General features: G+C 33.8%; 2 protein-coding genes across 8 annotated transcripts; one reads left to right on the top strand and one right to left on the bottom strand.

Moving 5' to 3' along the window:
- Positions 258-2031, top strand: LOC109346521 (protein ASPARTIC PROTEASE IN GUARD CELL 2). The gene has a single exon (XM_019586117.1). It carries the CDS (start codon positions 404-406, stop codon positions 1844-1846), a length of 1443 nt encoding a protein of 480 aa, XP_019441662.1. The 5' UTR covers positions 258-403; the 3' UTR covers positions 1847-2031.
- On the bottom strand, positions 3866-13517 carry LOC109346519 (helicase-like transcription factor CHR28). Of its 7 annotated transcripts, none has more exons than XM_019586110.1 (12): positions 13302-13517; positions 11738-11874; positions 11481-11653; positions 10782-11398; positions 9724-9795; positions 9570-9647; positions 8567-9467; positions 7908-8038; positions 6842-7063; positions 5609-6208; positions 5124-5333; positions 3866-4341 (listed from the first exon to the last, which is right to left on the bottom strand). In XM_019586110.1, the coding sequence occupies exons 3-12, from the start codon at positions 11581-11583 to the stop codon at positions 4237-4239; spliced, it is 3039 nt and encodes a 1012-aa protein (XP_019441655.1). In that variant the 5' UTR covers positions 11584-11653; positions 11738-11874; positions 13302-13517; the 3' UTR covers positions 3866-4236. The 7 variants fall into 7 exon arrangements, with proteins under 7 accessions (XP_019441655.1, XP_019441656.1, XP_019441658.1 ...); XM_019586111.1 differs by having other exon boundaries at positions 11738-11870; XM_019586113.1 differs by having other exon boundaries at positions 13333-13517.

Here is a 17303-nt window from a genome sequence, read left to right as displayed (position 1 = left end):
AAAAATAGAATTATCCGTCCAATAACGAAGATGAGTCTGACTCAGGTCAACCATATGCCAAATCATTGATTTAGGACATAGTTTTGAGATATAATTTAATACATCAAATTTTTTGTCTCACTCCAAACCTTTAAACTTAGATAAGAAATCAATCCAAAACATAACTCAAAAATATATCATCACCACTGATCACTCCAAAACATATACGCCCACCCTTTCAAAAGTGAGATAATAATAAATGAATCCAAATACTAAACTACAAAAATAGAAAGTTCCACCCCATTCAATTATTTCCACAGTAGAACTATGAACCTTTTCCAATTACACATTCCCAAAATCCAACCAAATAAATCCCTCCTCACCCTTTCATTCTCCACAACACTCCCAACTCAAAAAACCCAACATGTTCATGATGTTACATCTGTTCTTGCTCCTTCTAACTACCACTATTACCATTACCATTACCATCTCCACTTCCCATAACCTCTCATACCCTCACTTCCAAGACCTCAATGTTCAACAAACCATCCAAGAAACCAAACTCAACCCCACCCAAATTCCCGAACTACCCCAACACTTCACAGAGAGTGAAGAACAAAGACCAGGGAAATTGAAACTGAAGCTACATCACAGAGATAAAATAACAAACTTTACCACAACCCATGATCATCGAACCCGTTTCAATGCACGAATCAACAGAGATTCCAAAAGGGTATCCGCCCTCCTCCGCCGCCTCTCCGATACCGTCGCCGGAGAATCAAGCTACAAAGCAGAGGCATTCGGGTCGGACGTAGTTTCGGGTATGGATCAAGGGAGTGGAGAATATTTCATCAGAATAGGAGTTGGAACTCCACCAAGAAACCAATACGTAGTTATTGATTCAGGTAGTGACATTGTATGGGTCCAGTGTCAACCCTGTTCCCAATGTTACCGTCAAACCGACCCGGTTTTCGACCCGGTTGATTCCTCCACCTTCGCCGGAGTTTCTTGCGGCTCCTCCATCTGCAGCCGCATTGATAATGCAGGCTGCCATGAAGGAAAATGCCGCTATGAAGTTTCATATGGAGATGGGTCATATACTAAAGGAACACTAGCCCTTGAAACACTAACAATCGGAAAAACCGTTATTCAGAACGTTGTGATTGGCTGCGGCCACCGGAACCAAGGAATGTTTATCGGAGCAGCGGGGTTGTTGGGCCTTGGCGGTGGGTCCATGTCTTTTGTGGGCCAATTGGGTGGTCAAATGGGTGGTTCGTTTAGTTACTGTTTGGTTAGTAGGGGCACTGGTTCATCTGGGTCACTTGAGTTTGGGCGTGAGGTAGTGCCTGTTGGTGCTTCATGGGTTCCTTTGGTCCATAACCCACGGGCTCCAAGTTTTTACTATGTTGGGCTTATGGGCCTTGGTGTTGGGGGACTAAGGGTATCTATATCTGAAGATGTTTTCCGGTTGAATGAATTGGGCAGTGGAGGGGTGGTTATGGACACCGGCACCGCTGTGACAAGGCTGCCGACGTCTGCTTATAATGCATTCCGGGATGCTTTTATTTCTCAAACCACTAACTTGCCCCGGGCTTCTGGAGTATCAATTTTTGACACATGTTACGACCTGTTTGGGTTTATTTCGGTTCGGGTTCCGACCGTATCGTTTTATTTTTGGACCGGGCCTATACTTACACTCCCAGCAAAAAACTTTTTAATTCCAGTTGATGATGTGGGGACATTCTGCTTTGCATTTGCTCCCTCTCCTTCTGGGCTTTCCATCATAGGGAACATTCAGCAAGAAGGGATTGAAATTTCAGTTGATGGAGCTAATGGTTTTGTTGGATTTGGACCTAATGTTTGTTAAGTTCTTAAGTAAGCATGTATATTAGCCATGAGAATTTTGCTAGTGTTAGTAATGTCACATTGTATAATATATATTTACTCCTAAAGAAATAATTAAGTCATCAATGTATTTATCAACTATAGTACTCATAAGCTTGCTTTTGAGTAGTAACTAAAAAAGCATGTGTCAAAACATTTCTTGTGAAACTGGTTTACTTTATAGTGATTTTCCAAAAGTAATGCATTCTAAGTATCTACTTAAACTGAAGGAGGAAAATATAATACAGTCAAAAGAATCATTAAAAGGTTCATTTGTTGGATTGGGTATTAGAGTTATCTTTATCTATAGAGTCATATAAGAAGGATTGTGTGTAAAAAGATACATATCTGTTGTTCCATAAATTGTGTCATTGTATGTACCATTATCTGTTGTTGGTCAAAAAAATAATTAATTATTAATTTTTTAACTTAAAAAATACTTTTTCAATCAATCATAGGCTTGTGGTATATGTAGTGGTACAATTTAGGGGCATGTCCCAGTGAAAGCTGCTACATCATTTGAATCATGATGAAAAGGGAGACACCACCATTGTGGACATGTGAAACAATCAGTAAGAGCTCTGGTATACCTTGTTGGGACCTCCAGTTGGAGTGCATTCAAGCAATGACTTTTTTACAAAGGCAGGCCTTTGCTTTTATTCCTCTTTTGAGAGATCAGTGAATATGAAAAATCACTTTTGCTCTTTTATCCTTTTCTTAATGTGGTTGTTTATTAGCAGGAAAGATAAATACTTGCATGTTCTACTAACTTGTATGTGATGTACATTGAATAATATGGTAACTTTAGGGGGAGAGGCTCCTCTACTGCGCATGAAATTTATTAATTTTTTTATGTAGATTCATTAATTGAGAGTAATAGTTTTAACCACTCATCATATTCGATGGTCTATACCAACAAAAAACGTTAGTACAGTGTTATAAGGTTCTATTAGATTCACATAAAGACTAAAAAGGTAAATAGTTCAATTTCTGGTTGTGACACTTGTTGGAAGGGACAATTACGAATCCCGAAAGAGATTAGTACCTTACCCAAAAGATGAGAATATACTCTTGATAGTACCAAAAAATAATATTTCATGGTCTATATTGATATATATTAACCAAAATGTAAATTAGAACAGTGTTACTCTATTTAAGCAGTGGATAAGATATTTTCTCCCCGTTCAATCCTAGCTTTGTAAGCACTTTATAGGCCCACCAAAGTAGGACTTTGTTGGTAAAAAAATGGTGAAATAAAGGGAATCAAGCAATGTACACTTTGATCAGAATTCAGAAATTAGGATCATATGGGATATACTTTAAGCATTTCTTACTGGATTTGAGGAAACTACACCCAATTTTCTAAACACTGCATCTGAAAAAGCAATTGACAATATCATTTTTGATACTCTCCTTGTCATTTCATAAATTCCTGTCCAACCCATTACTTAATTAATCCTTTAAATATTTGTTAGACTCAAAGTTTGGTCTCTCAGTTAATTATAATATAAAAGGGTAAGATCACCAGAAGCAGGGTCAATAGTTTATTTTTCATTATTGTCTTCTTTTATTTTCAAGACTTCAGCTCACTTTAGTGCATGGATATGAAAACTAACGTTGAATAATTGTTTAGGTTGAGAGTAATTTAAGCCTCAGGGAAACAACTAGCAAAACCCCAATCAGATCAAACAACAAGCAGAATACTTCACACAAATTTTGCCCCACATCAAAGATAAAAAACAAACTAAACATTTCGAAAAGTATAGATCCCCATGATAGTAATTGAACCCCAACAAACATAGTTAACAAACTCCACTATCCCAATACATGACAACACTTTTTAATAATTTCTTAATCTATGTACATTAACCTTAAACAACAAGAACAAGAGATATGAAATGAGGAGAATATGAATTGACATTGACTTGGTCAAAATATAAACAAACCTGAAGCAGTAGTACAGGCATGGAAGCTAGCTAGCTAGCTTGGTGCCTTCAGGATTCTTTCCAACATGACAACAATATACATCCTTGCTTTCCATGCACGTTGGTTTAAGATGGAAAATAGTAAAATAAAAAGGACAGTTAAAATAGCATAAGGTAGTATATTCATAACCAATATAAATATAACTAGAATATTTACATGAAACTTTATGCTGCTACATAGCAAAGCATAGCAATAGTATCAATGTTCTGAGGACAAAAATGGCCTTGATGGGCTTCAAAATAGATGTTCCTACTTCAATGAACCAGCCAACTTAAACAGCACATGTCAGCAGGCACTCTTTAACTGAACAACCACCCTAACTCCATATACCTAAACCATCTAGAACAAAACTTGAAGAGATTATCATCATACTAATCAGAAATCTTTCTAGACCATAAAAAGATATTTGAGATCATCCACTGTAAGGCGGGTAGCTGTACCACCAGCATGGTCTTCTCCAAAAGCAGATGCAACCATCTTTCTCTTTTCTTCCTGCAACCCCACATGGTCGAAGTGTCAAACACAACAACACCATAACAGTTTTAAGGTTCTCTACACATATGTCATATACATGCTATGCTATATACTCTCCATCCAAGCAAACTTTTATCTCATATGTCAATGCTTACTAAACCTAACCAAAAAATATCACTTCCATGTGCCTAGGGGTGTAAGCGGTCACGGTTTAAACTGCGAAACCGGTGGAACCGAACCACAAAATGTGGTTCGGTTCGGTTAATTTTTTTGAGGAACACCCACACAATTCGACGTGGGATTTTATGTGATCAACTTCCCCTTGGAGGCTTGGACCGCAATAGTAGTAGAGTTGATCCCATAAATCCATTATCGCAAGTTAGACATATCCTTTTAACATGTTAATAATATTCTGTCATAAAAATGTCATCTTTCAACTTATACATCTACGCAGTAATCAATAAAAAAATGATGGTTCAATGCATGAGGCCCCCATGTGGGTGTGGTCAGGGGAGAATAAACATACACAACCTTACACACAATCAAAGCCTAGGATTTGAATCTGTGACAAGGTCACAAGGTAGCAGTATTACAATTGCACGGAAGGCTCACCATCAAATTCAAAAAGGCAATCAATATTAAAAAACAGGGAAAGAGAGCAAATAATTCAAAACTTCAAACCAGCTCACTTTACCTACTAGTTGCTACGGCCTCACAGGTGATCCTAGATTCAATTTTTAACCAACTATGATGGCATTTTGGCACATAAAATCAAATTAAACAAACAGAAAGATTAATACCTGAAGAGCCAGTATTCTATCTTCAACTGTATCTTTTATAGTGAGCCGTGTCACAGTGACAGGACGAGTCTGTCCAATTCTATGAGCTCGATCAACAGCTTGATCCTCAGTTGTTGGATTCCACCAAAGATCCAAAAGAATAACATGGCATGCAGCAACCATATTCAACCCAAGGTTGCCTGCTTTTAGTGACATCAGCATAACAGTTACCTGAAACAAATTTCACTTAGCTAAACAACAGAGGCTACCATTGTTGAGGCACTTCAAATGGTAGATAATGCAATTTCAAGAAATGGTTTCAAAACATACTAGATGTACTTGCCTGAAGCAGCATCAATATAATAATGAAAAAGAGGATTAAATTTCACACTACTTAAGCTAGTAACAAATAGGTCCACATTTTAGTCAAGTGGCACCATATATTTGCATAAAAATAAAATAAATAAAAAGGTTAACAGCTTTAACAATTTTGAGGAGAGCCGAACCTCAGGATCAGTATTGAAATCCTTAACAGCTTTGTCCCTTGCAAGTAGAGTCATCCTACCATCAAGTCTCCTGTATCGTATACGAGTTCGAGATTGCTTCAATGCATCCTCGACTAAGTCCAACATACTAGTCCATTGGGAAAAAATTATAGCCTTTATTGCTCCTTCAGTGATGGGCTCTGAATATTTTCTTGTGTGTTTTGTAACCCGGACATCTGAGTCACAATCTTCAATAATTGAAATATCATGAGACGGTAAATCCCCACGGCCTCCAGAGGAATTCGGTGAGACAGTACTAGGAGCCTTCATTTTGCGATTTGACTGCAGAATCTCAAGGACAGCTTTGATTTTAGATGAGTTGTACTCAGTATCCTGAAATAGTGAATAATCAACATGATGTGAATTTGAGGAACTACTGCCATCAAGATCATCAGAGATGCAGCTTCTCAAAGTAGTTTTGGAGAAAACAACATCTTCACCAACTGTCTCTTTACAATAAACTGCGGGGCATGTATTATCATCAGCTGTCAAAAAGTCTGATACACATTGATAACAGAAGACATGACTGCACATAGTAATAACAGGGTCTTCAGGTGGATCCTGTAGAAACCACAGTAAAAATCAGTCAGAGCTCTTACTGACAACATATTGCTATTGTTTACGACTCAGCTAACACAGGTTAACTGAGAAAGCAAAATCTAAAAATTTAACAAAGCGATTCGTAAAAACAATCACACCGAATCCATAGTCAATCAATAGAATGCACTATAAAAAAACTCTGCCTTGAAAACTATTCCCCCAAAAAAATATTTATTACCCTGGAATAATATACAAGTCTAAAAATACAGTCACAACCCCTCATGGTTTAAGACTCATTTCCATCATAATCATGTCATTTTCTTTTCATTGAATGTGTTAAGCGGTAAATTTTACCTAACTTTGTAAGCAACATCCATAGGGAGTGCATTTAAACGACAAAGATCCCCAAAAACAATATATGTGACACTCTTAAAACATTACCAGTATAAGCATATCAGTACAAAATTATGTTCTCAGTGTTAAACTTCATCTTTCCAAAATTTTATATTGTCAACCTAAAACACAACATGCACCATAGGAACAGTGAATCATATAAGAAAATACTAGGGATCTGTAACATCAGGTTCTTATAGGGCATATTCACAACAAAGGAAATAATATACATGAAAAATCTCATTTGAAAAATTAACTCACATTGCAAACATGGCAGATAGCAGAGGTAGTATCCAATTCCTTATATAGATTAATCAGCATATCCCTTGGAAGCCTTTTTGCCATTTCAATAGAATCCTGTCCGACAGGATTGGAATTATAATCTTTGACAAGAAGTGGGTGATCACAAGCCTGACGGAGTCGTAGAAGCATTAAAAGAATATTTGCATAGTTCTGATTCACTGTGCCAGCAGCAGCATATGCCTAAAAAGTACAAACTTTTTCATTTCAAAACTAAACCCTTCAGCATTGAAAGATCAGACAAGAATATTCTAGAAGTTGCAACGCAAAAGTATGCTAAAAATTAATAAATTAGATATGAAGATTGAGAGACAGGAATATAACATCTTTCACATTCCAGCATCTCTTACATAACAAATATATTTCTTTCTTGATAATTTATGAAAAATTCAAGTATGCAACTAGGTGAAAATTCAAAAGAAAAACGCTACAGTATCAGGCTTTACCCAAAGAGCCAGCTATCACAGCACTGAGTTATAGGTACAAAATTGAAGCTTTTGCATGTTTTCGAAACAATTAAGTAGTAACATATAATTTAAATATTAAATATCAATTATGGCGTTATTCGATCCATGTAGTCGACCCCACCTAATAGAGGCTTGGTTATTGTTGTGAAAAAAATACATCTGGCTATGACCACTTTGAATATATTGGACTAATTTTGCAAACATGAAATGCAATTGAATATATAAATAGCTGCAACTGCAATGATCATTATGAGTATAAAAAAATAGGTGTTACTTCTTTGTAATTCACACATCATAGCAGTATAATACAATAAACCCTATAAGTTTTAAAAAATAATAATAAAAGAAATTTGGTTTCTTAAATATATTTCTAGAGGCAGCAAGGATTAGAGTGTCTGTCTATTCTAACAAAGAAGACAATCGCTTTGACTCACTAATCACTATCGAACTGAATTTCTAAATCATTAGCAAAAGGACACTCAGCGATTGCTGTTTAAAAGAATAAGATGAATCACTAGAAACTGAACAAGCCAAGATAACATATTTATAAGAAAATAAACCTTAAATTGAGAACGTGAATCTGCTTCCAACTTGGTGTAGAAGGCCCGCTCCTCCCCAGAGAAATCCACCTTATTCAGCTCAATTGTTTTAGGGGGCAAATTGATAATTGGCTGCCCATCGATTAAAGTTCCTAAACAAATGCACAAGTGTGGAAATTGATATTATAAAACAAGCAAAACAAATACTTATCCCATGCAGTATATTTGACTCCAACTTCAGTTTCAAGGAAACTCTAGCTGCAGTAAACAAATGAAAACCGTAAAGGCTGAAATGTTCCATCCAATACTCCAATCCCTCAACCAAACAAATATTGTGTGTATGGTAAAAGAAATAAAGCATGGGTTCATTGAAGTGGAGGAATAATTCCATCATTAAAAAGGATATGAAAAATTAGCCAAAAATAGAGAAAATTTTATGTGGCTGGGCAGGCACTTTGGCTTCAGAAGGTTCATATTGCTGATACTGGAGTGGTACTACCAAAGGTTGGACAAGAAATGAAAAGAAATTACAAAAGATAATTTAAATGACGATCCTGAGAGGAGGCCAGCGATAATATTAAAGGGGCACTGAACCTATGCCAAGCCAGGAAAAAAGTAAATGCATACAATCTATCCAGTCGGGAAATCGGCAAATATATTCTTAGAGAACGAAAAATCACCTTTTGTACGACGCAGCATTATGGCCCTCAAGACTGCTTGAAGCTTCTTGTAACCGTGTATAGAATTTCTGGATATTGGAACTTTAATTGTATTGTAGAATGATTTATATACAGCATAAGGATCATACCTTAGGAACCTAAAATAGCTATACAGATCATCAATAGTATTTTGGATAGGTGTTCCAGATAAGCACCACCTTCTTTTGGCCCTAAGGCTGCAGCAAGCTCTAGCTACCTGAGTTCTATGGTTCTTGATAGTTTGAGCTTCATCTAGAATAATCCTAAACCAACCTACTTTTGCAAGAGGACCAGAACCACATTCGAGAGAGCTATCAATTCCCTTTTTACCCTTTTTACTCTTCTTATTTCCATTGTATGCCTTTTTCCTCTTTTTACTTGCAGAAAACACAGAAGATAACCCAAATCTTTCATCAATTTTTTCATCATTTTCATCATCGTCCACTAACGGTTGCTTTGGAACTTCATTAGTCACAATAGCATATGTTGTGATAACCACATCATATGTTGCAAGGTCATCAGGATTTTTTGTCCTACTGCCCCCGTGATAAATTAAAACAGAAAGCTTCTCATTTCCAACTTTATCATCAAGCTCCCTGGCCCACTGTCGAACAACACTTGCAGGGCACACAACCAGCGTACCAGCAGCAGGCCTTTTCCTACTTGGTGCCCGTGTCGAACTGCTTGGTTCTGTGGTAGGTTTTATATCATCAGACTCTTCATTCTTTTTAAGCTTATCCACATCAACAATACCATTATCATCATCGTCGTCCAAATTCAAAGCTTCAGTTTTATGATTGCATGCATCATCTGTTTTTGATTTTGACTGCAATGACTTATGCATTAGGATAAGGGCAATCATCGAAATTGTCTTTCCAAGGCCCTGTTGGAACAAGGTTTTGATGTTCAGTTAAAAACACAAATTTAAATGACAAGTGAAAATGATTGAGAAAATTATTTGGCAACTAGATACATAAAAGATCACCTGATCATCAGCCAAAATACCCCCCAAGCAATGCAAACTTCTTGTTTCCTTCTGAAGCATCCAAGCTAATGCAATTTTCTGCAAATAAAGTGATTAAAGTTTAAAAAGACATCCCCCCCCCAAGAAAACAATTATAACAGACAAGCCATAATACCTGATGTCTCAGAAGAGAGACAGACATTAGACCATCAGGTAAATCTGTTTCCGTCTTTGATCGATAGAGATCCTGTGACAACCATATTCCCAAATCACACTTAACAATAATGTGTCTCGAGTGAATCTCAGGTATACATGTCTACATGCTTGTGTGTGTTTACAATAAAATAAAATTTAACCTCACATTGATGCAGGAGTGCTGACACACTTACATCAAGCAAGAATAAGTTTTAGGGTTTAAACTTTGATTTGGAGCTAATTTTATGATTCTGTGACCAGAGCACTAGTATATAGACTTAGTATCTTAGTACATTGTTACTTCATTTAATTTTGTAGTTTTAGACTTAGTCCTGGGGTACTTCGTAATTTTAGTATTACATTGTGTTCAGGCTAAAATTATGTTAAGTTAGGTGTTATTGGGTTGCTTTTTTTTTTTTAATTTCCAAGTTCCCCTAATGGTTTTGCTCAAAAGCATCAAATGCATATCTGTCTATAATTCTTTAACATACCCGTCATGATAAAACAAACCAGGTTCCACACATTCTCAACATAAAATCAATAACCATAAGATTTGAGTAAATAGTTTATTCCAGAGAATAAGTCCTACTACACCATCACAATGGAAAATGGAATAATAATTTTGATGCCCTCAAATCAAATACAATACTAATAACCTGATTGGCATGTACATGAGTGCCTGATGTCTAGTATTTACAGAAGTTCAAAACCTTCTAAGAAAGAAATTTGTCTCCAAACATAAAGAACAACGAAGAAATAAAAAGCACGAGGATCAACTTCAACAGCTTATATCCAGGTGCACTGCATCTTGAACCCAACCTCTCAACATCTATCACCAATTTCTCAAGGAGTCAACTATGATGATATGACATTAAGTCCCAAATGAAGCTCACGATTCAGGAAAGAATTTCTATTTAACTTGTCTTAACTAGTGACTCTACTCATTCTTAACAGAGGGAACATCATAAAACTTAGAGCATCAAAAGTATTACAAATATGTATATATATATAATTGAGTTGATAAACAGAATGTACTACCTGTAATGCTGCCTCATAAATAAGTCTCTCATCAGTTGCAGAAGCCCTTTCATCAAGTGCCCCTGAACGATATGCAGCTTCACTGGAACTAGCGAACTGTGGATTTATAGCCTTTCCATGTGCCAAAGATGAAGGAAGAATCCTACTCCCACCATTTGGAAACATAAGACGATCTTCATCATTTCCTCTGTTATAATTTTCACGAATGAAGCTCTTGTCACCTGTCACGCTAGGCCCTATTCCATGGCGACGATTCTTATATGTATCATGAAATTGACTGCTGCTCATGTGATGTTTTGAGTTGCTTGATCTGATATCTGGTGCAAATGATGAAGATGGAAGAGATGGCTGAAGAGATAATGGAAGGGTCCTTTTGAAAGCTTGTTGAGATGGCATTTTCTCATAATCGGAACCAGAAGTATTAAAAATTGATTTTCCATTCTGAGAACGATAGGAAGGTTCATCCCTTTTTGCAACTCTGTGATTCAGTGAATTGTCGCTAGAAGAGGGTTGTGTATGAGGTATGGTTTGTGAATGATTATTGACATTAGAAGAGGTTGTGGTTGAAGTATTTGCTCCTCTTGAAGAACTACCCTGCTTAGACCACCCATCATTACCTGCTCAAATATTACATGCACCATGATTACTAATTTATACATAAATTTTATAGGAGGGGAGATTTCGGTAGAGACCACCAACCTGAATTCATTTCAGGAGCAGGCCATTGTGGGAGAGACCTCCTTGGATCTTCTATCTCCTCTAGATCATCATCCGATGAACTAAGACAAATATAATTATCCATGAACTTTAAATTACAATTTTTTTCTTTCCTCAGTCAACCTAGATAGAGAACCATTAAACTCGGAGTCAACCTGTAGTCAAAAAGCATCATGAACATCCCATTACACATGGCAACAAAAGATAAAACTTCTTTATAAGAAAATGTCTTCACTCACAGTTTGTAAGAGGCTTTGATATCAAACTAGAAACCAAAGCACCTAGAAGAGAACAAAATCTCCAAGTTAAGTTGAAGTCATGAATGGGGTCCACATTGTCGGGCATCTATTTGAAACCCAGACCACATTCCAGCTTCCTTATTAAACAACCCATTTGTCAGCAAGACAAGGGAAAAATTTAAATGAAAGAGAAAGTAATTATCAACTTCATAATTCAAAGACATCATCAAAGAAATGACCCCCCCTCCCCCCCTCTTTATGAAGTTGAAGGCTAGGATTGGCAAAAAACAATAATTTTGAGTTATGAGTACAACCCTGAAGCATATAAAGGAAATCAGTAATCATATTGAAATGATACACCTAAGAGTAAGCTGTTATACAAAATTGCCATTTATTTAGACCAAATAAATTAGTTTGTTTTAGACATTAACAAAATCTTATCAGCAATCTCACCACTCCCTCTTCCTAGGAATTCAACAACAACCAAGCCTTGATTATTATTATTATTAAAAAATGGATGGGGCAGGAGGGAAGAAGTAAAAACCATAAAAATATCAATACATTATCCAGCTATTCTCATAATTAGTAAAGTGCTGAAGGGAATGAGGATAAATTTTCCTTACGAATTTATTTTTAAGATTGAAAAAAATAATATTAAAAGGGTGCCTCAATGCAAGAGGCTCCCACGTAAAGGCTGTGCCCTTGTCATCGCAGGTGAATAGGCTGTTTCCAAAAAAATGACTATTTGATTAACAGAATAAAACAGATTTGCAAAATAACTAACATGATATTATGATTATCACATAAATAAAAACTAAAAATATCCAAATTGAAGCAATGCATTGGAGATTAGTACAAAATCCGCATAAGATAACATTTGCGTTCCACCACAAAAGGTAGTATGAATCATTTAATGACGTTACATCACATCCTATGTTTGGACAGCTTACTTAACTTAACATGAGTAACAATACTTATGGCAGACTCATAGACTACACTACTCTTTCCACTAATTTGTGTTATCTACGTCTCTGTAACCCCAAATTGCTCAATGCATTTCATCTCGGCATCCTCCTTAGAAGGCCTTTCCAACAAACTAAATTTTAAACTCATAGGCAGACGTCAAACACAAACATTCACTGAAAGACGTAGAGAAATTATCCTCCGATTAAAACGGCCCTTAAATTTGAGCAAAATTAAAATTAAGGTTCCGAATAATTCTACCAGCATTCACTACAAATTCCTTAACCAAACTCGTTTTCCTCCTCTTAGCTACTACTCTGCTAAATCCCATCATGAATCAATTCTAACAAAAGTGCATCACCAAATTGTTCTCAAATCAAGCAAAAAAATGCAAAGACGGCTATGTTCAATATAGACACAATCATTCTCTATAAATACAAGTATTTCAAACAAACAAAAAACAAGAAAATTTATATCAGTGTAGTAGAAACTAGATAGGAATTAAAGCCCCAATGCAGTGAAGTACTAAAACAGAAAAGGGAAAGAGGAATCCAAATTCGAAACATGGAAAACCATAAAGGCATTAACTATAAGCACATACATGGAAGCAGCAAAATGGAAGAGAAAAATACGAGAATTCAAAGTGGATGATATAGGATTGGACTTCGATTAGCGAAATGTGTTGAAAAGATTTGATCTTTGGATAAGGGAGTTTGAAGGGTGGAAGAGTAGAGAGGAATCACAATTCACAGAGACTAGGGTTCTGTCTCCGGTATGAGATCAAAACGCAGTAACGGAAAAGTAAAAGAAGATAAAAACGACATGCGTTGGAGTGTACAAGGGTTTACTTGTTGCTTACCAAAATCTAGTTTGGAATAATAGCCTTAGAAGTTAACATTTCTATGTATAAAGTAAGGTTTTAATTATTTTCTATGGTAAAATAATGTAGGTAAATGGATTATTATATTGTTGACAAATTATTTATAATTATTGTTAATTGTTATTGACTTTTAAATATAATAATAAAAAATAAAAATTGTATTTGATGTGTAATAAAATTGTATTAATTGTTTATATATTAAACCCATTTTTAATATTAATAAGAGTTTCCTTTTATCATTGATTATAAAAGATTTTATATTACCTATCACTACAATATAAAATGTCAGCTATTTAAAATTTTAACATTGTATAATTGAATAGTAGTGAAATCATCATCAATGCTCTTTTCGTTTGGCTACATAATCTTTAAGAGGTTTAGCTATAAATATGAGATCTCATTATAAGACACATCAAATACTTAGCTTAGTACATATTTTATCTTCTTGTTCTTTTGTTCTAATTATGTGATAAATACTTGAGTGAGAGTGAAACCAAGTGTATTTGAGGTTTTGGGAAATGAGTGAAACACTTATAGTTATATTTTATCATAGTAAAATAATCTTTGTTGCTATTCAGCTGTAGACGTAGACAAATTGTTGAACCACATTAAATTGTTGGTATCATTTTCTCTATTATATTTTCTCTATGAGTCTTCCGCTCCAACAATTCTATTAACTTCATAAAATCAATATAAGCATGCCAATACCATATTAAAATTTAAGTCTCTTTACTTAAGTTATCTTGTTAATTAATTAAGGTGAACTATCATATATGAGGAAAAAATCAATGAAGGTATGGAAGATTTTATAAGGTTTGTATAAACTTTTTAGAAATGATTCTCGTATTCAACTTAAATATGTGGGCTGTAAGACCAAAAATGCCAGGTCATTCTCATATTCAATGTCATATAGTTAGGGGTGTCAATATGAGCATTGCACGCGGGCTAGCCCACATTGCCCACAAAAAATGCAGGCAGGGTATGATATTTTTGCCTGTTAGCCCATATTGCCCGGCCCGTTTGCCCACTTTATTAGCGGACATTTTAAACGGGCTCCGCGTGCATTACATTCTACACTTTAAAATTTTAATTTTGGCCCGGTAGGTAGTGGCCCAAACTCCTTTAATTATTGCATATTTGTTAGAGAGAATTATTATCTAATATGGTTAGAGAGACATGTTTTGAATTATTATTATAGAGACTTTTAATTATTATATAATGTGGTTATGTAAAATCTATTGATTTACTGCCTAATGTACTGCATATGAAATTTGAATTGACATTTGATAACTTAACATTCACTATTGTTGCTTTTTTAATGTAAACAGGAAAATGCATGTGGGCTGCCCGTTAGCCCGTTTTAAAACGGGCAGGACATGACTTTTTGTCCGTTAACCAATTGCGGGCATGCCCAGCCCGCTTAAATTATTGCAGACATTTGTGAGCGCAGAGCCGGGCGGCCCGTTTTGACACCCTACGTATACTGTGCATGCTGATATAGTTTTGTTAAATTATAATATTCATTCTACTTGGACAAAAATATAAAAATTATATATTCAAAACATAAAACATTGTGGTTTCTTATGTTGGAGTATGTGAACATGAATAATCATTAAAATACCCTAATTAAAAAGGCTAATTATAAAAGTAGAAAATAACTTTTGTATATTATTTAATATAATGTAATTGGTTTGAAATATATAAACATAAATTTCTTGAGACATGTGATCTTTATTCGTTTTCTTATATGTACATTTGTCGAAGGTGTGACAATAGTCACTCTCACTCACTGTAAGTTAAATTTTGGGTTTACCAAAAAATTAGATTGGATTTTCTTTTTAATTTTTAGGGACGTCATGTTCAATAAATTATGAGTATAATATCTATGTATTGACAATGTAAAAAATTATATATAGTTAATATATTATTCATATTTTATTTTGATTACTTTTTTTAAAAGTCATTGATAATTGAATCATACAATAATTGTATAAAAATTGTTACATTGTCAATAAATATATTTTTTCTCATAAATTATTAAGTCATTGTAATTAGATTTTGAGAGAATCATAAAATGATGTGATAATTATGGTGAAATATTCAAATTCAGTGAAAATGTTGAAGGTATAATTACTAGTGTCATTGCTGTCAAATATTGAAGGTATAATTATTCCAAACTACTCCTTATTTAATAAATAACCAAAGTTCCTAATAATAATATGATTTAAAATGTGTATATTAACAATATAAGTGTTTTTTACATTGTTAGAAAATCTCCACATTTCATATATTAGTTAGTACTACTTTAAAATAGAAATATTATAAATTAATAGTGGATAATATATTAATAGTGTAAAAAAAATAGATTTTAAACTTATAATAATATACTTATGGTCATCTTGTCACTCTTGTGGCATGTTTTGGAGGGACGTCATATATTTTGTATGGGCCTTGGAAGATTGAATATTAAAAGACAATGTAGATAACTAGGAAAGAAGGTCAAATAAATATTAGGTGTTCTAATAACTCTTATTGCTAGGATAATTATTTAGAAGTATAAAATTTGAAGAAAATGCATTTGAGGATAACTCAATCCATATTTTTGTAATAAAAAATGAAATATATGAATCGTAAATTCTTATCCTCGTGGTTTTATATTTTTCAAGGGGTATGATTATTTATTTTTGTATTTGTCAAAAAAAGTTGAGACGATCCTACCACAAACGTCATCCACAATTATGGGTATAGATTCTCCAAAATACTCATGAATTTCCATACTAGATGTAACATGGCAAAAAAAAATAATAACGGTCATGATTTTAAATTATTTTTAATAAAAAAATTAATTAAAAATATTATATTTCTACTTATTTTGAGAGTTAAGGTTAGAAATTCTGAATTACAAATATAATTTTAGCATTTAAATATGATTTTCAATGAGAAATAAATAATACACTCATAATGCATGAATTCTATATATTATTATATAATTTATATCTAATTATAATTGACTTTTTGAATAAAGTAATCTAAGTGAAATAATATAATAATTATATATAAATATACATTCACAGTAGATAAATATAACATTTTTTTCAATACTATATCTTATCATTATTTTGGAGTTTATGAGACTCATGGGCTAACCTACTTTTATTCAAATCCCTCATTCTATCCTATTTTATTAAAACCATCCACACAAGATAAATACACCAACCGCTTCTTAATCCATAATATATTAAATGAACACCATATATGTGATCTGATCAGTATATTATTGATGTAAAAATTTATATACAATCATAATATTATCTATGAGTTAATTTTTAAATAGTTAATGATAATTAAACGTAAATGATAGATAATATAATAATAATGTATAAAACTTATATACTATCAATACATATAATTTTTTATCATATTAAATAATGAATTCTAAATACCATCTTAGCTGGAAGCAATGATTTAAAGTTTAAACAAACGGGGACATAAAAATAATTAAAATAATAGTATAATATGTACTTATTGTCTATATATAATTTTAAAACATACATTATCACTAAAAAAATACCTTTTATATTTTTATTAACAATATATTAATCTAATGATATAAGATTTTACTAAATTTTAAAATCAATAATTCAATTTCTAAATACGAAATAATTGAGAGAGTAACTTAATAATACCAAAAAATAAATCTTTTTTTTCTCATGATAAGATAAA

Source organism: Lupinus angustifolius, chromosome LG04, assembly GCF_001865875.1.
Source record: "Lupinus angustifolius cultivar Tanjil chromosome LG04, LupAngTanjil_v1.0, whole genome shotgun sequence".
In the NCBI taxonomy this organism is placed as follows: domain Eukaryota; kingdom Viridiplantae; phylum Streptophyta; class Magnoliopsida; order Fabales; family Fabaceae; genus Lupinus; species Lupinus angustifolius.
This window is presented reverse-complemented; position numbering and strand designations above follow the sequence as displayed.